The sequence below is a fragment of the Sciurus vulgaris genome (genome assembly GCF_902686455.1).
Source record: "Sciurus vulgaris genome assembly, chromosome: 17".
Classification (NCBI taxonomy): Eukaryota; Metazoa; Chordata; class Mammalia; order Rodentia; family Sciuridae; genus Sciurus; species Sciurus vulgaris.
Window position 1 is genome coordinate 26,875,654 of NC_136478.1, and position 25,574 is coordinate 26,901,227.

Below are 25,574 nucleotides of genomic sequence, written 5' to 3' on the forward strand. Positions count from 1 at the left end.
TTCTCAAACCTACAAAAATTCCAGCCAGAATATCCTGTAAAAAAGGTGGGGGAAGGAGAAGGGAGCTGTGGAGTCCCCATCTTCAATACACGTGTCTCCATCCTCACCCTGGGTCTGCATTCCTACCTTTGTTCATCCACAAGGATTACTGAGCACCTGCTGTTTGCCAGGGGGTGCAACAGGGCACTAAGCAGGAACTTCAGATGAGAGGGTTTGGAGTTTTCATGAATCAAAAAGTAGGGTCAAAAATGTCAAAACTGCTGGGGGCTGTGGCACGTGCCTGTAATCCTAGTGGCTCGGGAGGCCGAGACAGCAGAATCTTGAGCTCGAAGTCAGCCTCAGCAACTCAGCAAGGCCCTACGCAACTTAGTGAGACGCTGTCTCAAAATTTTAAAAAAAGGCTGGGAATGTGGCTCAGTGGTTAGGCGCCCCTGGGTTCAGTCCCCAGTACCCCCCCAAAAAGTCAAGACTGCTGATATATAGTACAAAATATGATGTGCAGAGGTCCCCCAACCCTCATCCCATCTTACCCTCAGCTGGAATCCTCATCCTATTCCTAAACTTGTCCCAGGGCCAGCCCCAGGCCCTGGGTTGTGATGTGTGTTGTAAGTGTTGTTTTGTATTAAACACTACTATTACTTTATGGTAGTTATCTCATTTAATCCAGAACAGTGTTTTGGCTCTGGGTGACTCCAAGCCCTAATCCCTGAGCCCCAGTTAGAGAGATAAGAGGCAGGCAAGTCCACTATGGGCCCCAGGACATGAGTGAGTCCTCTGAATAGCTACACTGCCTGTTCTCAGGTCTCGGGGAAGGATAGGGGGAGAAGGGAGGACTTGAGAGGAGCCTGTCAGAAAGAAAAGGGTGAGCTTTGGGTAGGAAGAGGTGGAGAAAGCATTTCTGGTGGAATGATAGTTTTGAACCAATTTTTGGAGGCAGAGCGAACCTGGGTGTTTGGGACAGTGAAAATGTGGGTGGAGTTTATTTTGGTGTAAAAGGATCAGGGTATTGAATTGGGGTTGGACCTGGAAGGCCTAGACCAGGTCATGGTGGCTGGGCTGTCCCCAAGATTTTGCCGGTGGTGAAGATTTCTGATTTTCTGATGTGATCTGATTTATGATGAGAAAGGAACCCTCAGAAGCTGATGAGAGGAGGATGCTGGGAGACAGTGGCCATCAGCAGCAACCCTGAGAGCAGCTTGCTTGCTTGCTTGCTTTTGTTTTTGCTTTTGGAGATAGTCTTTGTTGCTTAGGTTGATACTGGGATCAGGCGAATTTCCCACCTCAGCTTCCCAAATAGCTGGGACTGTAGGGGCACCACCATGCCCAGCTTCTGAGAGCTTTCTGATAAGACATCCTGTCGTCCTTCTAAGCCCAGGTGTCCCAGCCCCAGGAAGCCCCCTCTGGCTTCCTCCCCCACTCTTAGCCTCCTTCTCTTAGCGAGAAAGCAGTAGAATGTGGTGACCCCAAGTAGGGGCCAGACAGGCTGGCTTCAATTCCCAACTCTGCCAGTCACTACCTGTGTGATCTTGTCAATTCCCAACTCTGCCAGTCACTTAACTTCTCCAAGTCCATTTTGTCAACTGTTAAATGGGGCCTGCAAAGCACTTAGTGCATTGCCTTCCACTTAAATATAGGAAGTGCCCACTCAATCAAGCTGTGTAGGCCTTTCTACTCTCAGTTCCTTTATTCTTAGGCACACTTTTTCTTATGTTTATGAAATCAGGATTAAATGTACAATTGGTGGACGAGAAGTTGTAATTAAGTTGCTGGGGTGAGTAACCATCCACAGCATCCTGGGCTGGAAGAACACTGTTTCTGGTTTGCACCAGCCGGGCCCACCAGTCTCTCCCATTGGATGGGAACCCTCTAGAGGCAGGGATGGCATCTTGTCTGTGCCACCCCAGCACCCAGCACAGAGCTGGCCCAGGCAAAGGCTGCAAATGTTTGCTGGGTCACATTCTTGGATGGACTTGCTCACCAAGAAATGGGGCCAGGAATAAAACCCACTTTATTCCCTTTTATATGTTTCAGCATGTTCCCTAGAGCTGACTAGTGTCCCTTCTCATCCAGACCAAGACTCTAGCATCCTGCTGTGAGCCTTGGGCAAATCCATCTTTTCTCTGGCATTTGGAGGGGATTCTGGTGCTGTAGAATGTGGCCCAGGAGCCCCAGGGGGCTCTGTGAGTGGCCTCCCAAGATTCAAGCCAACAGGTACTGTCAGCTGAGCTTATGGGAAAGCACTTGTGCATGAAATGGCAGGAGGCTGGGTATATCTTCACCAGGCCCCTGAGGAAGAAGAGGCTCCATGATGTGTTGACTCCTTCCTGTCCATTCCTCCCCAGGCTCCAGTCTTCTGCTCTGTTGTCAGCAGAGCCTATACATTTGCATAGAGAGATGGCACCGTGGTTCCTCACCTCTGTGTAAGGGCAATGACTCACCTCCACCCCTGAAAGAAATTGAAATCAGCCTCTGGTCTAAAAGGCAGGTTTTGCAGATCAAACCACATGCAACCCATCTTCGTATTTATTACCCAAAGTTAAGCAGAAAGACCATGATTCAGGGAAATAATTTCTTCTACAAAAGTTGAGCACTGTGCCAAGTGCTGGGACTAGAGACCTAAGTTCTGGGTTTGGCCCAAGACTGACTATCTGTTTGATCTGGGCCTCTTTTTCTATCTGTGAAATAGGCAGCATTGGTTCAGCTCACTCACTAGGGTGCTTGTGAGGCCCAGAGAAAAAGCTGGTTCAGATGATAATGTGTTCTGAGTAGTATAACACAGGGTCCAAAACCGAGGGCTAGTGTTATTCTCGAAGTTCCTACCTCTTGAGCCCTGGCCTCCATATATACTGGTATAGTGAGGGCTTCGGAAAGAGGCACCAACAGATCTCTTTCTAACACCCTCCCTTTCTCCTGTGGCTCAAATTCGGGATCTGAGGTGAAGGGGGCTTGGGGGTGGGACTGCAAGCAAGGAACAGGTGCACAAGGAAAACCCAACTCCCAGGCCTGCCCTTGCACTTCAGCCCTGGCTGGGCTTAAGGCTTCGACCTTGACATTCCTACCCGAGGTCTCCAAACATCCCTCTCTAGTTCTGCAGTGGTCCTTCAGGAGTTGACAGGGACAGGCAAGGGTAAAGTCATCCAGTGATCCTGACCCTGTGTCAGCCTCTGTAACCAACACACACACACAAGTGCATATAGGGAGCATTAGGTTTATTTCTAGTCTGGCTGAACTCCTGGGGAGATGCCTTCTGTCCCACTGGGGAACCTGAGGTGGCACATTTCAGCAGTCCCGGGGTTGGCCTCCTCTTCATAGATTAATGCCAGGGAGTCAGATAGTTGATGCGACTGTGGGGAGAAAGGGGTGATGTGGAAAACTCCAGTCTGTTTTTCTCCAGGTCTTTCCCCAAAATCCACCTTCTTATTTTCAATTCTCTGAAAACAGTTTCCACCCAGCCTCTGTGTGGCCCAATAGCCTGATAGCTCCCTATTTCCTTTAATATATTTTTGGCTGTTCTTGGTTTTCAAATTTGTCCCCCTCACCTCATTCTTTTCCCAAGACCCCCTAAATATGAACTGCTTCTCTCATTTTTCAGTCATTTAACGAACCTACTCTGTTAGGCATCATACAGTAGTCAAGAGCAGAAAGCTTTCCCCTGTGTGCATGGGGAGAGGAAGGGCAACTTTCCACCAATAATGAGAATGCAGCAGCCTGGACGCCATAAGCTAGGGATGCCTGGTGGTGACCAAATGGAGGGGGTGTGAGCTGGTGGGAGAGGCAGAGGCTCAGGAAAGTCTTCCAGGGGAATGGAACAACCAGGGTGGCCTTCCAAGAGTGAGGATTTTTCCAGGCAGAGGAGGAAAGACCATCTAGGTGCTGAAACAGCACAAGAAAAGGTTTGGAAGAGTTTTGGGTTGCGCTGGTGGGTTTGGGGCACACCAAGGAGTCTGGTATTGCTGAAGTGCACAAAGTAGGGGTGGAGATGGTCATATTATGAAGATACTAGAATATCTTGCGGCACTCCCCGTTCTCATTCCCATCCCTGAGTCTCAGCTCACGGGGGTGACCCCGTTGGAGCACCGTTCCTACTTGTCCACATCCAAGAAGGTAGATTCTTGGCTCTCCTGTTTAATCCTCCCAGGTAATGCTCTCCTCTTCTGGGCCAATCCTGATGGCATATGAGCTCCTTTCCACGCCCACCCCAACCCCCCGGGGAGCCGAGCTTTTTGCCAGGAAAGGATCTCTACCGAGCGAAGCGGATAGAGATTCCTCCTTCGCTGGTCCCAGATCTTGGAGGGCAGAGGGATCTGAGCGTGGGCTGAACACCCTCCTCCGGCCTTGCCCGCAAGAGCTGCCAGACCGGGGCGTAGCCGGCTGCGGGCAGGGGCGTGGCCGTTCCCCTACCTGTAGTTGGAGCCGAAGCGCCGGAACGCGTTCCTGCGAAAGGACGCGGAGGGTGAGCTGCGGGTGCAGAGGCGACCGCTCCCCGCCCGCAAACCGAAATGATTACATAGCCCTTCATCCCACTTAACACCTCTACTCCGAAAGGGTGAAATTGCCAGAGATGACAAGGTGCTCCGTTTGGTAGGAATTCATTTCGAAATCACAATTTTCGTATGCTGTATTTGAACCAATTAATATTTCCCGGGCTTCACATTTTCAAGGGCCATTGGGCCCTTGTGTGTGCTAGAAAAGGGGCTGAGATCCCACCCTCTCTCCAGGTATGACGTCCTGGGGCTCGTGGCCTCACTTACAGGGAGTCGAAAGGCAGGGGCTTCTGTCCGTAGCGGTCTAGACTGGGGTTCTGGTTGACGCAGTACTGGGGTGGGCCACAGGGATGGGGGCGCTGGTCAGCCCGGGAGCTCTGACACCCACCCAGCCCCCCACGGCGTTTCCTACTGCAGATCTTAGCCCTGGAGCCTGAAAGAACTTGCGCTCCTCCCTTCCTCCCTTTCCCTATCCCTCGCATCTCCTCTGCGTTAGTCACGCCCACCAGGACCCCTGGGGACCGGTCAGCGAGCATCTTCCTTACCCTCCAGTTCTGAGTCACATCCGGCTTCAAATACCGTACTGCGTAGCCGCTGAACCTCTCCACTGAGGAAAGAGCCCACTTTGGACGCCCCACCCACTCCCACAAGCCCCGCCTTTCCTCATCCAAGCCCCGCCCACAGAGCAAGCCGCCTCGACCGCCCAGCCCAACCAAAGCCTCCCCCAGTTCCAGAACCAGCTCAGCACTCCGTCCCAGCCCGGTTGCTCCCCCTGGCCTGGCTTTGGCCCCCCTGCTACTTCCCCAAGATGAGCGCCGCCTCCAAGTCCCTCAGCTGGTCTCAGTTGCGCTTGCTGGAGGAGCCCCAGTTGCTCCCCAGCTCCCCTACCCTGTTCCTGAGGTTGCCTGCCTCAGCCGGTGGTCCTCTACCCCTGTTACAGCAATGACCCAAGTGCCCCGCAACCTCCCCCAGCTCTAGAGCATCATCTGCAGCTGGGAGACTAACCCCCGTTGTTCAGGCAAGGCAGCTTGAACTCCCCGGCAGTGGACACGAAGTGGGACCAGTCCTCGATGGCGCGCGTGAAGGAGGGCCAGTCGATCCGGTTTATGCCTGGTGCAATGGGCACCAGCTTTCCCTCGCGGTACTTGCAGTGGAGCTTCTGGCCAGTTGGCGTGATGTCCTGCTAGGGTTTAGGGGGTCAGGATTACAGCAGTCGAAGCAGGAACTTGGGTCAGCGGGTGTGATATCGGATCACCTCATAGCCCTGAGCTGACACTTGACCCATCTGACCCAGTGTGTGCTTGTAGTTGGAGACTCAGATTGGGTGGTGATGGTGGGGCCCCAAACAGGTAACTGAGGACGTGCTTAGGAGTAGAGTCCAGAGGTGCTTGGGACTGGGTGTAGGCTTGTGCCTCTGTGCAAACCCGGGCTTAGAGGTAACACTCACCAAGCAATGCAGGGGTTGGTTGGGGATTCCCAGGAGTGTGAAGTGGGCGTTGTCAAATTCATCTGTTGAAAGAAGAGAGAGGGAGAAGAGAAGTATTTTTTCACTATCAGTCCCAGGATCATGCAAGAGAGATTCGTGCTTTAAAATTTTTTTTGGAGATACTGGATAGTTTTTAAACATCTAAGGTAAAACAGTATCTTTAGCTTCACCTCTTATGATATAATAAACTCCCATATAGGTAAAAGATTTCAGTGCAAAAAAAATGAAACCATAGAAATACTAGAAGAAAAAGTGGGAAAATTTCTCTAAATTTGGGGTGGGAAAGGCCTAATTCTAACTAAAATGCTAGAAACTTAAAAGAAAAGATCAACAACTTTGACTCCATAAAAATAAATTTCCACATAGCAAAAACAGAAAAGAAGCCAAAAGGCAAATGGGAAATGGTTTCTACTAGTTTTACAGATGAAAGGCAATTTCCGTAATATTGAAAGAGCATAAATTAAGACAGGAAAAAAAGAAAAGAAAAGAAAGAAAAATGGGTAAACAATGCATAGGCCATTCACACCCAAATATAAGAATTAAAAATGCCCCTAAACACGAAAAGATGCTGAGCCTCATTCATAATAAGATGACTGTACATCCAACTACACGGAGACACCAGGGAGTGGGGTGCGGCCTGACCTCTGCGGCAGTAGGTGGTGGACTGGCTGTGCTCGTCTGAGAGGCAGGCCTTGACAGAGTCCATGTCCATGCGGCGCAGGGTGGGCAGGGCTGGGTGGTAGAGCTGCTGCTTCACACTGGCCAACTGTTTGCGCTGCCGAGGTATCGGGAGCAGGATGGCTGGGGATGCATACAGGTGGGTGGAACCATCGTCCCAGGGCACTAGGTCAATGATGCGGGCCATGGCTGGGGAGAAAAGCAGGTAGAGGGGCTCACCCTGGGCTTATGCCAGTCACACAACCTTCCGTGCAGGAACACAATCTTAGCCTATGCTGATGTGTCTACTTGTCAAGTGTTAATTGAGCACCTACTATGTGCCAGGTAATTTTTCAGAGGTCCCACATGTAGTGGCAGGGACACTCAACATACATGCACACACTCACACATGGCCACACATGTGTGCACACACACAGGCTGCAAGGTCAGTGTAGGGTGTGCCTGTTTGGAGAGACTGGAATTGGGGAATTCAAGGAATGGTCTAGAAGAGGTGGTGTTTGAATCTATTAAAGAGAAAAAAGGAAAAGGTGAAGCAAGTGGATTCAGAATGTGACTCAGAATGCTATGTGACCCTAGGTGACCAATCCTGGATTTCCTTAGCTAAGGTGTCTGGCATTTACCCAAAATTTTACAGAGAGACATGGAACCAAAGAGAGACATGACATACATGAACTAGAAAATCATTGCTGGCTACCTAGTGTCCTCCCCCCACCTTAAATAGCAGATATTTCCAGAAGCCCCTTTCAGTCATTTACATTTTAGTGAAAATTTGTTGACTTAGCTTGCTTTCTCTCAGTGAGAGTTGAGGCAAGAGCTAGGTGGGCCAGAGGAGAGAGGACAGTGGACCACAGAGACAGCATGGTGACATAGCATAGGAAGTTGCCTCAGGGGCTGGGGAAGGGCAGGGAAGTAGAAGTTAGAGGAAGGCAGAGAGGGTACCCCACTTTTGACCCACCGACAGTAACTACCTCATCTGCAGGGCACAGGCCCGGGTGCACAAGCTTATAAGGACTCTCTGCTCTTCTGACTGTTCAGTGGGCAGGAGAGGAAAGGAGGTGGGCTAGGCCTTGTAGACAGCAGAATAAGGAAACATTGTGCAGAGACAACGCCCACTCCAGCCTGATTGTGAGGACACTGCTCCTTGGCAACCACAAGGCTCTGAGAAGGGCCCGCTGCCAGGGTCCCTGTGTCTGGGCACGTCCTTTCAGCCTTCCTGAAGGTTATGCTCTCCCCAGCTTCAGCACAAGCCAGGTGTCTTGGGAAATGTCAGAGAGGGAGCTGGGACTCCCCGGAGTGACCAGGCCAGGGCAGATCAAGGATGGGTGCTGAGCCCACCCCAGGCTGTGTGACCCTGGACTAGTTACTGTCTCTCTCTGGACCTCAAGGCTTCTGTCTGTATTGGGCAAGGATCCTAGGCTCTGCATTAGCGGTACCCAGGAGCTGGGAGGGCTCTCTGCTTCCTGCACACTACAGTGCAGGAAAGGTGCTGTCTGCCAGCCCTTTGGCCTCTAGGGTGGAGATTAGCTGTGACCAGTATCCAGGGTCATTGTGGGGATCAGGGAGAGTGGTGGCCTCAGCAGGTCAGGGATTAGCAGGTGATACTCCACCCCCAGCGACCTGTAGAGGTGCAGGTTTCCTCCCTCCCAGGAAGGCCAGGCTGTGAGTGCCCGAGCCCAGCACCCAAAAGCCCTGGGACTAGGACCCCTAGGCTGAGGAAAGCAGGTAGAGCTGATCTGATTTGCATATATTAGCATATGCTTTGCATATGCTGCCTAGGTTCTGAACCTGAGGGGTCTTAAACCTGACTTAGATTTGTGCAGGGTTTGGTTCACTGTTGCTCCCACCTCACCCTCTTTAGAGACCCCAGAGCAGCATCCCCAAATCCTTCTTCTAACGGGAAACTCCCAGAGTTCACTCCCCTCACCACCATTTACCCAATTTTTTGACTCTTCTATAGCTATAAAAAAAGAAATTAAGAAAGTACATCAAGGGCTGGGGAGATAGCTCAGTTGGTAGAGTGCTTGCCTTGCAAGCACAAGGTCCTGGGTTCAATCCCCAGCACCACAAAGGAAAAAAAGAGAAAGTACATCAAAATATAATTTAACCAGTAGTGATTTATAAATTGAGACTCCCTTATAAGTACTATCCAATTCAAGACATGGGCTACTCCTTTGCAAAACAGTCAAGCAGTTTCTTAAAAAGTGAAACCATCAATTTACAGTGTGATGGGGTCGTATGGAAGATTCTACCCTCAGGGATTGTCCCAAGAGAAGTGAAAGTCTATGTCCACACAGAAGCTTGCGTGCCCATGTTTCATAGCAACGTGATTTGTAGCCAAAAAGTAGACATAAGCCCAGTGTCCACAGACTCGTGAGTTGATAGGCCACTGCAGTATGCCTGTACCATGGAAATGCTCCTGGGCAGTAAAAAGAAGGGAAGTATACGTCTCCGAGATGGATGAACCCCCAAAACAGCCTACAGGAATGAAGCCAGTCTCAAAAAGCCCTACATTTCCCCCTCTAGTACTGGGGATGGAACCCAAGGGCATTCTACCTCTGACCAACATCCCCAATTCTTTTTATCTTTTATTTTGAAATAAGGTCTCATTAAATTGCCGAGGCTGACCTTGAACTTGGGACCCTCCCGCCTTAGCCTCTGAAGTCCCTAAGAGCACAGGCGTGATCCCCCACATCCAACAAGCCTCACATGTTATAAGATTCACTTAAATGAAACGTCCAGATGAGGCAAATGCAGACACAGGAGATTTGTGCTGCCTGGGCTGGAGCGGGGAGTGGAGAGAGACTGTCGGCCAGGACCTGGGTCTAGATGGTGGAGAAAATCGCACAGTTTAATTTACTAAAAATCATTGACAGACATGCACATCACAGATGCATTTTATGGTATATAAATTCTTCCTCATTAAAGGCATTTTAAAAACAACTGCCAGCATAAAAGAAAGCAAGAAATGGGGTGTTGTGACTTTCTAGAAACTTCCACTCACATCCCCCTTTCTGAATAATCATGACCCCCAACCCAAGAAGCAACCATTCCTCTGTCTTGGAGTGTAACTGCTGCTTTTCTTTATGATATTATTAGGTACATTTGCAGCCATAGGTACATCAGGTTATTCACCCCTTGAACTTTTGTATACATGGACCATTGGAGTGTCTCTCTACACACACACACACACACACACACACACACACACACATACACACGCACACTTTATCACCTCTGTACTTAACAAATCAGAAATCATTTTTTTCCCTTCAAAACTCTTCCTCCTCTAACCCCCAGACTCCCATTTTTGGTAAAACTGCCCAGTTATCCAAGCTTAACCAACACCTCCCTTTCTCTCCTCCTATCTTTATTGCCACCAGCCTCGTCCAAGCCCTGTCATCTGTCCCCATCAGGCCTGAGGCAAGGGTGACCATCACTGGGTGCGCAGGTCACCACTCACAAGCCCAGGCAGGCTCTTACTGCGGAAGTCCGGGTGGAGGTGCCCTGAGGAGCATCTCTGGACTCTGCAGCCTGGCATGTTTATAGGGGAAGGACAGGGAACAACTTGAGCTGTGTCCCTGGGTTTGTCCTTGCCAGCAGAAAGAACATTCTTCCGTGCCCCTGGCCTTGGGAGGGGGTGCACATCAGAAGTCTTGAAGCCCTGCACCAGAGGGGGGATATCGGGGGGTCACCTAGTCACAGATTAGCTTGTCCCTCTTCAGGCTTGAATGTCCCCACCAGTCCCTGCTCCCACATCTGCCCTCTAGACAACAGCCACACACATTCTGCTCAATCCCTGTTGAGGCTGGGGCTGCATGTGTGTGTCCCCTGGAACCCATATGCTGAAACCTAATCTCCAGGCTGTAGTGGTGAGAGGTGGGGTCCCGGGGCTGCACCCTTGTGATGGGACTGGGCCCCCCTAAAAGAGGCGGGAGAGAGCTTGCTCACCTCTTCCGTCAGGGGCTGCATGGAAGGCATCATCTTGGAGAACAAACTCTTACCAGACACCAAATCTGCTGCCCCCTCGACCTCTGACCTCTAGAACTGGGAGCCATGCCTTCCTGTGGTTTGTAAATATCCGGTGTAAGGAGTTCTGCTCAGCAGCTGGAATGAGCTCAGGCGAGGGCTTCCATGATCCATCAGCCAAACCCTCTGAGGCCGAGAGGCCCTGTGGGGTCTCACCCCGCCTGCTTCCCAACCTCAGCTCTCCCCACCCCTCCAGACCACTGAGCTGCACGTCCCCTGTGCCCTTTCTGTCCCTCAGGACTCATTCTAGCCTCGGGACTTTCCCCCTGGCAGTGTCCCCTGGTTGTAGCACCGCCCCTCTGATCTTTCCCGGTAGAGTCGTCTTGCTTTTCACGTCTCAGCTCAAATACGGATCTGCTTCTTCCTGGAGGCCTCCTACCCAGGTCCCTTCACAACATACGTCTCTGTCCTCTTGGTCTCTTTGGTGGCTCTTGGCATACTTTGCAATATTTCTTAATTTGCCCTTCCTTTTCTTCCCCACCTCCTCCCTGGAATGTGACCTCCGAGGGCAGGCCCTGGGTCTGTCCTCTTCAACACGCCAGGGCTGGCACTGCCCAGTGGGCAGGAAGAGCTCCCCAAATGTCGCACGTGGTCAAGTCCCTGCCTTCCCTTTGCTGGGCGTTCATTGACCCCATCTGCCACCCAGGTCCTGCCTCCTCTCTGAGACCCTCTTCCCTGGGGCCCTGTTCCTTGGACCCCTCTGGGCTTCAGCTCAGTTCAGACCTGATGCAGTCGTTATCCACCAGTCTTCTTCGGATCCTGTGATGGTTAATTCTGTGTGTCAACTGGCCTGGATTAGGGATGCCGAGGGAATCGGTAAAGCCCACTTCTGGGTGTGTCTGTGAAGATGTTTCCAAAGAGGATTGGCATGTGGGTCAGTGAACTAAGTGGAGAAGACGTACCCTCACTGTGAGGGCACCGTCCAATTGACTAGGGCCTGAATGGAACAGGGAAGAGAGGAGGGGCAAATTCTCTCTGGTTCTTCCTCCTGGAGTGGGGTGTCTTCTCTTGCTGCTGCCCTTGGACACCAGACTCCAAGTTCTTCGGTCCTTCAACTCTGGGACTTGCATAAGTTGCTTTCTACAGTTTCCCTGAGACGGAGGCCTCTGACTAGGCCTCTACATTTGGCCTCTCTGGTTCCGAGGCTTCTTAATCTATTGGCTCAGTTTCTCTGGAGAACCCTGACTGATGCAGATTTGGACTAAAGTCTCAATCCTGGACCCTGGTCATTCTGGCAGGGCTCAAGCTATTGAAGAGCCGGCAGGAAGCTCTCATTGGGGCTGGGAAGCAGGGGTACATCTGCTCCTGCTGACTGAGTCAACAAATTCTTGCCACCCTGAGGAGTCTCCCAGAACCACACAGGGCTCTCAGCTATTATTCTCCTAACAGCTAGTCAGATTGTGGCTTGGCCAAGGTATAAGGGGAGTCAGGCCCTGATACCTGGGCAGGTTCTCTGGCAACCCCGAGGGCCCCCAATCTAGGCCCAGGTCCCTGCTCAACACTTGGGGATTGCTGTTGGCTTCCTGGGCATCAATCATCTCTCTTTCACCCCGCCCCCGCTTTGGCACCTGCTAATCCTTTGCACACGGCCCAGCCACCGCCAGTTAATCCCCCTGTGCCTCAGAGGCCAGTTGCGAGTGGCAGCGAGAAGGTGATTCCTGGCTGGCGGTTGGCATCTGAGCAGGTAATTCAGGATGAGGTGGCGGTTTGGTGGGTGTCCACATGCTCAGCTCCTAACAAGGCACTTAATCAGGCTGAGAAAGACACGGCTTTCCTTCCTCCCACTTCCCTCTCCCTCTGCAGGGCTGAAACTTTAGTGTGAGTAAAAAGCCGATTTCTGGACCCCCCTGGAGGATTCTGGGGGAACCTAGCAATCTGGATTTTCACCAGCTTCCCAGAAGATACTGAAAATGCTGGTAATCCTAACACCATGGTTCCCTGGGCTGCCACTCCTAGGTCCCAGCCTGGCCTGAGCCTCCCATAAAGTGGAGTCAGCAGGGATGTGGCAGCAAGATGGGTGGGGGTGGGGCCGCCAACACCCCATCCAGGAGGAAATGGCAGTGTCTAGGGGAAGAAGGAAACGGGCTTCCAGATTCATTTCCAGAAGATTCACACCAAGCCAGGGTTGTTGCCTGCTGAGAAAGGACCTGCAGGTCTGGCCCCTAGACCAAAAGAGTTGGCCAAGAGAGGCCAAATCTTTTTTTTTTTTTTTTTCTTTTAACTTATTAATATGAAACATATGTATTGAATATCTACTTTGTGCCAGATACAGTTCTAGGTGCTGGGAACATTGCAAGGAGCATATCTTTTAAAGGGTGATACAGATAACAAACAAGAATTCAAAAAGTTACAGGTGCCGCAAATGGAGAAATAAGAACTTTTGGTTCTTTTTGTCCTCATTTCAAGTCCTATGTACTCTAAAGTTATATTTGCTTGGAAAAAAACATGAGGCTTTGCATAACATAGACATTAAAATAAAGAAAAAAGAAAGAAAGAAAAAGAAAGAAAGGAAAGGAAAGAAAATCAAAGACAAGAAAAGGAACTGAGTTGCACCCTCTCGTTTTACAAATGAGGCAGAGAGCCAAGGGTCTTGCCTCACGTTGGGCAGCAGCTTCAGGCAAAAAACTGTTCTTGTTATCAAGTGAAGTTCCGGCTTTGCTTTTTTTATTTTGCAGTACAGGGGACTTAAATCGGAGGCAAAGACTTTACTACTGAGCCATGTCCCCCACACTTTATTTTTTTAATTTTATTTTTAAATTTCTTTTTGTACATGTATACAGGGTAATAATGTCTGTCTCATTCTACTGTCCTTCCCATCCCCACCGCCCCTCACCGCCCCTCCCCGCCCTCTGCACAATCCAGAGTTCCTTCATTCTTCCCTGCCCACCCCCAGCATCCGCTTATCAAAGAAAAATTCGGCAGAAAAGGCCAACTCTTGGCAATGTCTGTCCCCCTGGGGAAGAAGTGGGGCAGCTGAAATTGGGCAAACTCAGCTTGGTCACTATCAGGAATGACCTTTGGCCTGTTTGTGCTCCATGATGAGAATACTGACCTTGCTGGGCTGAGGTGTCGTAGGGATGGATGTGGTTGGGGGTAGGGGTGCAGCACTTTGCTCGAGTCTGGCTCTGGAGCTGCCTGTGGCTGCAGTGGAATCTGTGGTCCTAAATGTGTGACCTTGAACTATCCCTATCTGGAAAATCACTACGTCCACACACTCCACCCAACAGGGACCCAGAAGACAAGAGGGGTCACACCTGGCCAGAGTTCACCTGTTTGGAGTCTGAGCTGACTCCTTACCCAGAGCTGGGTCCCCACCTTCTCAAGAGAGAAGCCAGGCTGCTGAGGCCAGAGCAGGGACAGAGGTCAGGGTGGTGTGGCCAAGGGCACTGGGGAGCTGAGAGCTGGGGCAGGGATCCTGGGCCTGGGTCTGCCCTTTCTAGCCTGGGGCCAGGGTCCCTGTCAGAGAGGGGCAGAGAGGCATGGCCTTGTGCAGGCTGGTGTCCAGCATGGCCTTGGCAGGGGCTATCCAGGACTGGGAGTTGGTGCCTTGACCTGTACGGTGGTGACTGCAGGGATGCTACCACATGGTCCCAGGTGTTTCTCATTCACTGAAGGCAGTAGACTCAGAGGCTGACTGTGGGAATCCCAATCCCTGTAAGCCATAAAACTGGCATTTTATCTTAAAAATTAAAAAACTGGCCAGATGCAGTGGCGCACACCTGTAATCCCAGCAGTTTGGGAGGCTGAGGCAGGAGGTTCTCAGCCTCAGCAAAAACGAGGTGCTAAGCAACTCAGTGAGACCCTGAATAAAATACAAAATAGGGCTAGGGAGGTGGCTTGGTGGTTGAGTGCCCCTGAATTCACTCCCTGGTACAACACCCCCCCCCAAATTTAAAAATCATAAACACCAGTTAATGTTATCTTAAACAGAACAGATTTTCCATTCATATGTTAACCACAAAGTTTATTTTTAGTTGTTATGACTATGCAGTACATGATATTCCATATTGGCGTTTTCACTAGACACCACGTAGTAGCCATAGGCAACATTCACGAAGCCCTGGGCTTGTGCTGGTCCCTGTTCTGAGTACGTTGCACTTATCAATTCATTTATCCTCACAATCTACCTATGAGGTAGGTACTATCAATGTGCTTTCTTTTTTTTAAATTTTTAAAAATTTTTTGGTACTAGGGATTGAACCCAAGGATGCTTAACCGCTGAACCACATCCCCAGCTGCCCTCTTTTTTTAAAATTTTTAATTTTGAGACAGGGTCTTGCTAAGTTGCTGAGGGCCTCACTAAACTTCTGAGGCTGGCTTTGAATTTGTGATCCTTTTGCCTCAGTCTCCCAAGGTGTCCGTGTGCCCATTTTACAGGCAAGAAAACTAAGGCACAGAGAGTCTAACTGATCTGCTCATGACTCCACTCCCTGTACAACTTCGCTTGTTATTTCTAACAGATTTGCTTCTTTCTTTCTAATGGCCCCTATATTCCAGTATTGGATTTCTCATAATTTACCCCCACGTGCTCCTCTTGAGGATGAAGACTTAGGTACTTTCCAATAACCAGTCTTCTTCTGATGGATATTTGTGTATTTTTCATCTTTTGCCATAACACTGTTGCAACCAGCCTCTTTATACACATTTACTCATGGCCTCAAGTAATTCTGTAAGGTAACTATCTGGAGAAACAATTGCAGGAATATTTTTAAAGATGATGAGCAGAAAAGCAAATGTGTATCCCATAAAAGTGGCCCACAGGTGCTGGGAGCACCTGCAAGCGCTCAATTTGGCCTAAAAACTGTCACTTACAGGTGTCAGGATGCTGGGCTGGGTCCAGAAGGTGCTGCCTCAGCCCCCGGGAACCCCTCAGAAGACCAGGATGGAGGAGGAAGAGGAGGAGGAAGAAGCAGAACTGGAGTCGGAGCTGGAGCTGGAACCAGAGGTAAGACCAGTGCCAGAGTGTCAAACAGCCACGGAGGAGGCTGAGCCAGAGGGTGCCTCCCTAGGGAGAAGCAGAGGGTGAGGAGGGGCAGGCTGGCTGCCTCGCTCTGCAGGGACTTCCTAGCATGAGTCACCTGCTCTCCAAGGACCTTCTACAACAGAGAAAGGTGGGGTCAGAAGGAAACACGGTGAACACTCAGGCCCAAAGAGTGGACCATGCTTGCCTAAGGCTGTTTCTGTAAAAGGCTAGATAGTGACTAGTTTAGGCTTTGTGGGTTACACCATCTCTGTTACTCATTTCTGCCATTGCAGTGTGAAAACAGTTGTGGATAATGCATCAACAAATGAGCATGACTGTGTTCCAATAAAACTTTATTTACAAGATCAAGCAATAGTCTTGATATGGCGCACAGGCTATATTTTACCAACCTCCTAGAGTCTAGAGCAGAGCCGCTCCAAGGAGCCAGCCAATGAACTATTTGTTATCAGTCCAAGATGACTTTAGGAATTTGACCCAGAATGTAGATCTACTGTGTAGCTTAGTACACCGCCTAGTTCAATTGGTGTCTGTTTTGTAGTGAGACTTTCTCGATTAAGAAGGAGGGAGTTAATATACATCCTGGTGCAACTTTTTAATCATCATGAACCCAGAACAATTTGCACACTGGCACTGGTTCATGTCTCACAGATTGAGGGGAGTTTCTCTAGAATTTTCCTTCAAGCATATCAAAGCTTGCTAGTTCTGCATTCCATTCACTCAGGAGCCTGATGACAAGTAATTTAGCAGCTCAGTTAAATGGAATTGAGTTAGCTTCTAATTGATGCTGGGCCCTCAGCTCTACCCTTCTGGAAGGGTCAATAAATATGTCAGGCTGAGAACTATGGGAGCTTGGAAGCTGGTTGGGGGATACTTCCTAGACAGAGGTTGGGGCAGAATCTTCAGTGTGGGAGATGGAGAGATGGGTCATTCCTGGCAGAGAAAAGGCCACTACTGCAGTTCTGCAGGGCATGTCTAAGAAATAACTGTAGGGTTTGTGTGTGTGTGTGTGTGTGTATGTGTGTGCATGCATGTGCCGTAGTGTGTCTTTGGTGTTATATCTGTGTGCACACATATTTGCAACTTGGGCATGCTTGCCATTGTCTGTGCACATCTATATGTATGTATACATGCACATATGTTCATATGTGTACGTATGTATTAGCGTATTTGTGGTTCCATGTTTTTGTGACATGTTACTATGTGTAAGCATGATTTTGAGTATGAGAATGTATTCATGTGTTTGTTCATGTATATACCTTTGGGTGTTTATATATATATGTGTGTATATTTCCATATTTGCCTTTCTCTATGTATATACACATTTTCTGTGTGAACATGTATGTTCATGTGTGCTACAGATGTGCAAGCATATATGTATATATGCACGTTTGTACCTACATGCAAATATGAGCATGTACATATGCTTGTTGATGTGACTGAGCATGTGTATATGTTTATACTTATATGTGTCTTTATATGTGCAAATGTATCTGTGTGCACATGCACATGTCTGTATATCTGCACTGGCAGGTTTATATATATGAGTGTGTGTGCCTGAGTGCATGCGTGCATATGCACATGGTTGCATGTGCATGTGTGTGTGTTGAAGCATGCAGTGTATATATGCATGAATGTGCATGTGCACAGAGTATATTTGTACATGTGTTCATGTGTGTATTCATTTATCTTGTAGGTGTATGTGTATGTGTTTATGTTACTGGATGATGCATGTGTGTACACATTCATATCTGTACATATATAAAATTCATGTGTGTGTGCACACGTGTGTGTGTGTGTGTACACTTGCACGTTTGTCTGTGTGTGCACATAGGTGATGTAGTCACAGGAGTTGTGGCATATTTGTACATGTGTTCATGTGTGTATTCATTTATCTTGTAGGTGTATGTGTATGTGTTTATGTTACTGGATGATGCATGTGTGTACACATTCATATCTGTACATATATAAAATTCATGTGTGTGTGCACACTCGTGTGTGTGTGTGTACACTTGCACATTTGTCTGTGTGTGCACATAGGTGATGTAGTCACAGGAGTTGTGGCTGTAGAGGCAGGTGAGAGGCAGATGACAGAGGCTGGACTCCACCCAGCTGCTAGAGAGGAGTGGAAAGTTCAGGCCAGAGGAGGGAGGGCTGGCTGGGTGGGGACCTCCTCTCCCTGTCACTTTCCCTCAGCCTGTCCCCAGCTTTCATGACTCAACTGCTCCCTCTTCTCAGGCCACTGAAGTGGGGCAGCTTCTGGGGGGAGATGATAGGACGGAGAGGCTGGGAGTCTGGGAGGCCATGGCCACCCTGGGTGAAGGTCCCCTGGGGCTAGGAGGAAGGGAGTCTTTGAGGCCACCAGAACTAATAGAGATGATCATGAGAAGAGAGTTGTTCAGTCCTTTGGGGGCTAGGGGTCCCTCGTGAGTGATCCAGGGGCTGCCCCTGTTTGAACAAAGCAGGTCCCAGGGCTTACATGGTCCTGTTTGAACCCTCCAGCCACTGGAAGAGCCTGTTGATGAGGAGCCAGTGACTGCGGCTGACTCGAGGCTTCAGGGTGAGTGCTGGAAGCTGGGCCAGCAGCAGGGAAGCTGAGGTCTCCCTCATAGCCGTGCGGTAGCCCATTTCACAGATGAGGAGACCAAGGCTCAGAGAGGCTCAGGGTGGGTTCGTGGAGAGTTTTCAGCTGAGCCAGGCTGGAACCCTGGCCTTTTGATCCCTAGGATTTCTCCTGTCCCCTGCCTCTGACTTGCCCTCCCCAGCAGGGTAGAAATGGGCCTGTATAAGGGCTTTGATCTAAAGAATGATGCTCCTCCTCTGCCCACAGCCCTCCAGGCCCAGGTTGCCATGTTTCCTGACATGAACAGGTACTATACCCCCGTCGCCTCTCCCTAGGGCTGGCATCTCCACTCCCTCCCAGGCTGGAAGCCACTTTGGGGGGGTAGTGGTGGGCACTGCATTCGGTCTGTAGTCATTCTTAGTTGCTAGGCAGAGGGTGGAGGGTCTCCTGAGTCAAATGGGCAATCATGACCTGGAGAGACGGAGGGAGAGAGCTGTAGTAATGGGTGCCCTCTTTATGGGGGCCAGAAGTATCTCAGGGGTGAGGTGCCTTTGCCCCAGAGCCAGAGAGTCTTATTCTTCCAATGAAGCCAGAAATCTAGGCTTGTGCATGGAATCTCCTGAATGGCTCAGACGTATAAGCCCATGATGCTTGTCTAACCAGGCAGCTCTGGGCCTGGGGCTGGCTTAGGTGGGGGACTGGGACCTGTGTAGGTTGGTCAGCCCAGGCCTCCAGGGATATGCCCCATAGGAAGTCTGGCCCTTCTGTCGCAGGAACATGGAGAGAGGCTGGCTCTGCTGTACTCAGCAACTTGTGGGTGGGCTCCAGGCACTTTCTAGAGAAGAATAGAGGCTCAGGAGGGAGGTGATATGTGTGAAGTCTCATGGTGCAGACGGGGGTCTGATTCAAGCCAAGTCCCTTGGGATACTATGACCTGTCACTTGGACCCTGGGGTGGGTGTTGAGGGTGGATGGTGTCTCTGTCCCCTGACAGTCCCAGCGGTTGGGTGCTGACTTGGCTCAGGAAGGGCATGGAGAAGGTGGTACCACAGCCCGCCTGCAGCAGCAGGGCAGCCCCCACCGCTGCCGGCACAGAGGCCCCGGCTCAGGTACTGCTGGGGCTGGAGGAGGAGGTGGGGTCCGTGGGGGGCAGCTGCCAGGGCTCTCTGCAATGCTTGCCTGTCTGTCCCTGGCAGACCGGAGCACAGATCCTTGGGCACTGTGGTACTGGAAACGCAGGTGAGACCAGGAGGCAGGGTGGCTTTTCAGGGTGGAAGCTGAGGGTCTGTTGGGATGGGCCCTGCCCCTGGGGAGGGACCTCCTGGGTCAGGGCTTCTCACTGCCTGGGCTCCAGCCTGGGTGTGAGTGGCCCCTTGGTGCCTGCCTGAGGCTGACCCAGGGCTCTGGGCAGGTCCCTTGCAGTTGCCCATCTTCCTTCCTCCCTCCCTCTCTCCTTCCTTCTTTCCCTCCCTTCTCTTCCTTCCTTCCTTCCTTCCTTCTTTCCTTCCTTCCTTCCTTCTTTTTATTTTCATTGACTTTATGGTTTTATTTGAAAATTGTTAATGCATTTAAATTTTTAAAATTAAATTTACTTCTGAACTACTACATACAAATTCAAGGTCTGTGCATACCAACGAGGTGCCATGTGCTCTTCCAATGCGTGTACACATCCTGTGATCAGGTTAAGCCTCTGTGTCCCCTCAGACATTTGCCATTCCTTTGGAGTGACAGGGAAAGCATTCTGTACCCCTTCTCTAGCTCCTCGAGGTAGGCGGTGCCTGTTGCTGTCTGGTTGTCCTGCTGCAGCCCAGACCTCCTTCCTCCAGCCACTTGGCACTCCGGACAGACTCTCTGCCACCTGCCCAGGCCTCCCCGGGCCTCCCTCCCTGCCTTTCTCTGTTTTCTGACCCCACAGGATCTTCAGATGGACCCAGTGAGGCTCCCAGGGACCAGGACGCCAAGTGAGTGCCTGTCAGTGACACTTGTAGTGTGTTGTGGGACGGGCAGTGTGGCCAGAGTTTAGCATCCTGTGTTCAGGAGCAGAGTCTACTGTCACCTCCGTGTGTGACTTCCAGCATGCCTCTCACCTCTTCTAGACCTCAATTTCGTCATCCATAGAATGGGGACAAGGTCCAGCCGCTGCTCAGTGGGTTGTGCTGCTCAGTAGACACCCTGGCGGGGGACACCTTCTGGGAAGGGGGAGGGGTGTGGAAAAGCTCCACACAGACAAGTTTCACACAGGTGGGCTCGGATGGAGCCTGGAAGCAGGGCTCGAACCACCAGGACGGGGGACCCTAGGGTCCTCGGTTATTCAGCCTCACGGGTGGCAATAGCGTTTGGCATCTCAGAGCTGACGGGTGTGGGAAGGTGGCTGCTTCATCCTAGGGCAGCGGGACAGGCGAGGGCTGTGGCGATCTGGGGAGCCTGTGCCGCCCAGGAGGGACCCCAATCAGGTCCAGCTGCTTCTAGCTGCAGGCCCAGTGTGGCAAGAGCCTCTTTTTTTTTTTTTTTTTTTTCTTTTTCAAGTTTTATTTAATTCATTAACAAAGGAACTAGCAGAAATGACAAAGCTGGATACAAAACTTGAAGAACTAGTGTTACCGAAAGTTCAGTCCTTATTCCCTATGCCAATCCAATAACTTGGACACAGTTTTGAGAAAAGGGAAAATAAAGATTATTGCCTTGCTGGCAGAGGAGAAACACAGGGCACTCCTGTCCCAAGAAGCTGTGGCTGTGCCCATCAGGAGGAGCAGGGACTCTTAAAGAGGTGATTCAGACTGTATTTCACATGTTCTCTGTTGGAGTTGCAGTAATTTACCTGTTAATTTGGGAGAGTCATTTCTGAGGTCTTCTGCTACCATCCCCAAAGTCTGAATTATGTCATTCCTATGGTGGGTGTGTACTCAAGGCTGGTGTTTTAAGAAAAGCTAGAGATACAGATTTTTATGTACAATCTATAGTTTTTTAGATGTTGCTGCTTTAAGGACACTGTGGGTCCCCAAAGTGAGCCTGAAACTTCCAGTTTCCAGTTTTTCCTGGAAATTCAATCATACACTCAACTCCAGTTACTCTTCACTCATTCCTTCAGTTGGACCCATTGAGGGCAGGGGCTTTTGTCCTGGTCACTGCAGAACGCCTGCTGCCCAGCATGGCATCTGGCATACACTGAGGACTCAGCACACAGGGGACACAAAACTAGATGAATGAGTGGACAGAGGACTTACCAGGCTTCTCTTTATTTCTTCTTCCTCTTCCTCCCCTCTCCCTCCCCTGTCCTTCCCCTCCCTCCCCTTCTTCTTCCTCTCCTCCTCCTCCTTCTTCATTTCTTTCCCCTCCTTCTCTTTCTTCTTCCTCTTCAGACAAGAGTAGGATTTATTCAAGTGAGAAGAAAAGAAAGAGCTCTCACCAGGCAAGAGGGGACCTGAGAGCAGGTTACTAATCAGCTAGTCTAGGGATGAATGTAGCTACATGGTAGGTCACTGGTCAGTATCTGTGCTGAACAGGTATTGGAAGAGTGCCCAGTTTTCTTTAGGGCAATACCTGGGGAAGAATTGCCCTGGTAACATGGAGCTTCCCTTAAGAGGGTGGGCCTTTCTGGAGACCAGATAGTTCTGGGACCCAATATTTGACCCTGGGACCAGCTACATAAGTGATGTAAAATAAAAATGCAGGACCTCTTTAAAAATGTTTAAGAATTTTCAGATTATAGCAATAGTGCATTAAACACAAAACTTCTAAGTATGGGGCGCCCTGTGACCACACAGTTCACACTCCCATGAAGCCCGTCCTGTCTATCCCAGTCATAAGCCTCCCACCCCCAGGCTGCATCCGGAGCCCCAGGCAGCTCCCACTCCTCCCGCTGCCCCAGGAGACCACAGCTGGGTCAGGTGGTTCAGAGCCTGGTCCAGCCCTGGAGCAGAAGTTGAGGTTGGCATCTTCCCCCACCACCTTCGTCGCTTTGAGAGCATCCAGTACAAGATCCCACTGGACAGGACAGGAGCCCAGGACCAGGAAGTGCTGGTGGGCAGTCAGGAGAGTGAGCCTGGCCCCTTCCTTAGTTAGCTGATGTGTCTGACCATTGGCCTCTCCATAGGCCCAGCCCATGGCTACTCCGGTGGCTGGAGCAGAATCTGGAGAAAGTGCTACCTCAGCCCCCCAAACCCTCCAAGGTGAGTGGACTACAGGAGGAACCTCGACTGGCCACCTGGGAGGATTTGGGAGCCCAAGGGGTGGGGCCTGACTACTCCAGCAGGTTATCCCCCAGGGGCCTGAGGTGACTCCCTCCTGGGAGCATCATGAATAGGGGAAGTCACTGCCCCGGTGCCATGGGAGTACTTGGGTGCATGATAGAGCCCTCCACACTGGCCTCAGGTCAGGGACAGCTGGCCAGGATGGGGCATGTGCAGAGCTTTCACCAACGACCTTGCTTCCCGCCTCCTGTCCAGGGCTGGACTGCCGAGCCTGTAGATGCCACCTTGGACCCAGGTAGAGAGGGGCCCGGGAGGGACTGCTGGGGGAGTTATCAGCCGGGCTGGGGGATGGGGCACCCCAGAGGAGACCCTCAGCCTTCACCCGGGTGAGAGAGGGGTTCAGGGCTTCTGGGGAGCGGGTTGTTATGGGAGGGCACTGGAGACCCCTCCCTAGTCCAAGCTGGGGAGCCTGAGACCCCAGGGCTTGTGAGGCGTTGGGCAAGTCCCTCCCTGTCCTGCTCTGTTCCATGCTAGAGTAGTTTGGAATGGTCCCAAGGGTCTCCCCGCCTGGCCAGGTTAGTGCTTTGGGCCTGACTGGTGGCCTGGAGGGGCCAAGTGAAGCCCTGCCATGGGCCCTTCAGCTTCTGCTCTCCCTGCCGCCCAGAGCCCCCAGAACCCCTGCTGGAGACAGAGCCCACCCCGCAGGTCCCAGAGAGCGCCTGCGTGCCCCATCCTGAGGAGGAGCCAGCACCAGAGCCCCAGCCCAGCTTCCAGGCCTCTGCCCTGCCACCACCTGGGGACTCCGCAGGGTGAGCCCTCCTAAATGTCGTGCCTCCATGGGGAGCACGGTCAGTGCCTGGCCCCAGCCCAACACCCTACCTTCACAATACTAGCATTTTAAGTTTGAAATTAACACATGTACCAGGGAGAAAATTCAAAGGACTCTCCGAGTCCCTCCCAGGGCAACCTCAGGGTTCTTGCCTTCCCCAGGTGAGGACATTGTCCCTTTAAATGCACACCTAACAAGAGTGAACTATGGGCATGCATCTGCACCTTGCTTTTTCACTTAAAAAATGTATCTCGAGGTGGTTTTATGCCCAAAGCTCTGTTTCGTTCTTCCATTAGCTGCACATGCTCTGCTCCATCATGTGGACGAGGCAGCTTTTATTTAACCACGCGGTGGACATTTGGTTTGTTCCACGCCTCTGCTGCTGTCGGTAGCCTTTACACACATCCTGGGGCTCATGCATCTGTACATCTGTAGAATAAATCAGTGAACATCGAACTGCTAGGCTGACGGGGATATGCATTTTTAATCGGGTTGGGAGGTGGCCTGGGCATGCAGCTGTGAGGTAGAGTGCTTTTCTGGCACATGTGTGGTCCTGGGTTCAGTCCCCAGGTACCAAACAACAACAACAACTGCGGATCAGGGTTGCCAAATGCGCGCACCCTGGCCGTGTGCGAGAGGCCAGCTCCGGTCTGAGGTGGGGCTGGGGTGCCTGAGCTGCCTGCTGGAGCTGAGCAGTAGGCAGAGCTCACCCTGGGGTGGGGAGTGAGGAAAGGGTCTTGGGAGCTGGTGGGGCTCTGGCAGGCTTGCTATTGACCGACAGAGGGAGCTGACTGTGGCCTCAGTTTCCCCAGGAGCATTCCCACTAGAACACAGCCTGCTCTCCCTGCAGGTTGCTAGCGTGGCTCCTGCACAGGCTGGAGAAGGCCCTGCCGCAGCCGGTGCTCCGTGGGAAAACCGGGGAGCAGGTCAGTGCCGGGCCAGTGAGTGGCAGCCCTGGCCGGTGGGGGGAGGGGGTCTTGAGAGCTCAGGTAAGGAGAGGGTGGTTGGCCTGGGTCCCTGGAGGGTGGGGGCACTAGGAGAAGAAGGGATCCTGCTGCGCAAACCCTGCCTGTCTGCACGGCCTGCATTCACTCCACACAGACTCTCTGAGCTCTGTAGCTGCCGGCTGAGAAGCGCCAGCCCAGCCCACTGCCAGGGTCTCACAGTCCTATGGAAACGTGCTTCCCTGTGGGGAGCAGAGAGGGCGTGGGACTCAGAGGTGGCACCTTCCGGAGCAGCAAGGAGAGCCTCCCAGTGGAGGTGAACTCCAAGCATGCTCAAAGGTCCAGCGACAAGAGAGACCCGGAATATTCTGGGAAGAAGTGTGGTTCCCAGGAAACCAGCAGGCCTCACGTGCAACACTGACAACCTAGGACCCCAACATGGGGGCCGAGCGAGGCCTCTGTCACCCCTTTCCTTCCTTCCTTCCTGGCCTCTCTTTCTTGGGGACAATTAGACATCTTCATAGAAGCATCTGGAACTGGGCATGGAAGGCCCAATCTCCATCCTGGCTGGGTGGATGTGACCACCACCCTCTCAGAGCCTCACTGTCCCACATGAACAGGGGCTAACAATGGGTCACCAGGGATGTGAGAAGGCAGGAAAGAATCTGTAAGCAACGGCGTGGAGGCCCAGGAGCGAGGAAGGCCTGGCCGGTTCTGGACCTCCAGGTCACTCAAGGCCCAGCCTGGCTCATCTGAGCAGGGGGCACCCCCATCTGGCTCCCTGAGCAAGACTCAGCCTCAAAGCCCCTCTTGCAGTTCCCTCATTGTCTATGGGCAGAGCAGGGTCCTGCTTCTCTACTTTATGGTCCGTCTGAGGCCCACAGAGGTGAGCCACGGTCACATGACTGGAGTCAGAAGCCAGGTGTCCCAGCTCCATATGTGGGCACTTCCGGCTTTGTCCACCTGACACTCTTCCTTGCTCAGGGAAGTGGGCAGGGAGCCGAGGCTGTGCCCTCCTCAGGTCTCAGCAGAGGAAGGGCGACATCCTGGTTTTCCAAGGCAGGAGAAGGGGCTGAGTGGCAGTTAGCTGATGAAGATGCTGTCCCAGAGTCACAGGGCCCTGAGGATGAGGGTGGGGTCAGGGGAAGTGGGTGCTCTGGTGAGAGGCCTTGGAGGAGCTGGGAGCTTGGAGACCACCCTCCTGACAGATGGGAGGAGGCTGTCCACAGAGGCCAGAAGGCAGGGCGTTCCAGGGAGTCCCGCCCTAGCAAAGGTGCTGGGGGGGCCAGGGAGTGGTCCTGCTGGGAGAGGGCAGGAGCAGGGGTGGCCTCTGAGGCAGAAGAGCCCCGGCAGGGGAGAGTGGAGCCTGAGGCGGTGGGGCATTTTGGGGAGTC

At 51.7% G+C, this 25,574-nt stretch overlaps 2 protein-coding genes across 6 annotated transcripts in view; one reads left to right on the forward strand and one right to left on the reverse strand.

Moving 5' to 3' along the window:
- Positions 1-1,676: 1,676 nt before the first annotated feature.
- Positions 1,677-7,726, reverse strand: SPMIP8 (sperm microtubule inner protein 8). Of its 4 annotated transcripts, none has more exons than XM_079117603.1 (8): positions 7,617-7,726; positions 6,613-6,837; positions 5,932-5,993; positions 5,490-5,664; positions 5,030-5,091; positions 4,752-4,816; positions 4,402-4,434; positions 1,677-3,344 (listed from the first exon to the last, which is right to left on the reverse strand). In XM_079117603.1, the coding sequence occupies exons 2-8, from the start codon at positions 6,833-6,835 to the stop codon at positions 3,314-3,316; spliced, it is 651 nt and encodes a 216-aa protein (XP_078973729.1). In that variant the 5' UTR covers positions 6,836-6,837; positions 7,617-7,726; the 3' UTR covers positions 1,677-3,313. The 4 variants fall into 4 exon arrangements, with proteins under 4 accessions (XP_078973729.1, XP_078973728.1, XP_078973727.1 ...); XM_079117602.1 differs by having other exon boundaries at positions 5,490-5,667; XM_079117601.1 differs by lacking the exon at positions 4,752-4,816.
- Positions 4,427-25,574, forward strand: part of CNGB1 (cyclic nucleotide gated channel subunit beta 1) — a 71,948-nt gene continuing 50,800 nt past the window's right edge. The window contains exons 1-11 of one of the 2 annotated variants that reach the window (XM_079117593.1): positions 4,427-4,453; positions 15,489-15,619; positions 18,158-18,215; positions 18,486-18,525; positions 19,212-19,326; positions 19,414-19,456; positions 20,133-20,178; positions 22,311-22,386; positions 22,663-22,702; positions 23,072-23,216; positions 24,087-24,177. In XM_079117593.1, the coding sequence (XP_078973719.1) occupies positions 15,497-15,619; positions 18,158-18,215; positions 18,486-18,525; positions 19,212-19,326; positions 19,414-19,456; positions 20,133-20,178; positions 22,311-22,386; positions 22,663-22,702; positions 23,072-23,216; positions 24,087-24,177 (777 nt within the window). In that variant the 5' untranslated portion in view covers positions 4,427-4,453; positions 15,489-15,496. Of the gene's footprint in view, positions 4,454-12,318; positions 12,359-15,488; positions 15,620-18,157; positions 18,216-18,485; positions 18,526-19,211; positions 19,327-19,413; positions 19,457-20,132; positions 20,179-22,310; positions 22,387-22,662; positions 22,703-23,071; positions 23,217-24,086; positions 24,178-25,574 lie in introns of those variants that run through there. The other variant, XM_079117592.1, reaches the window with a different exon arrangement.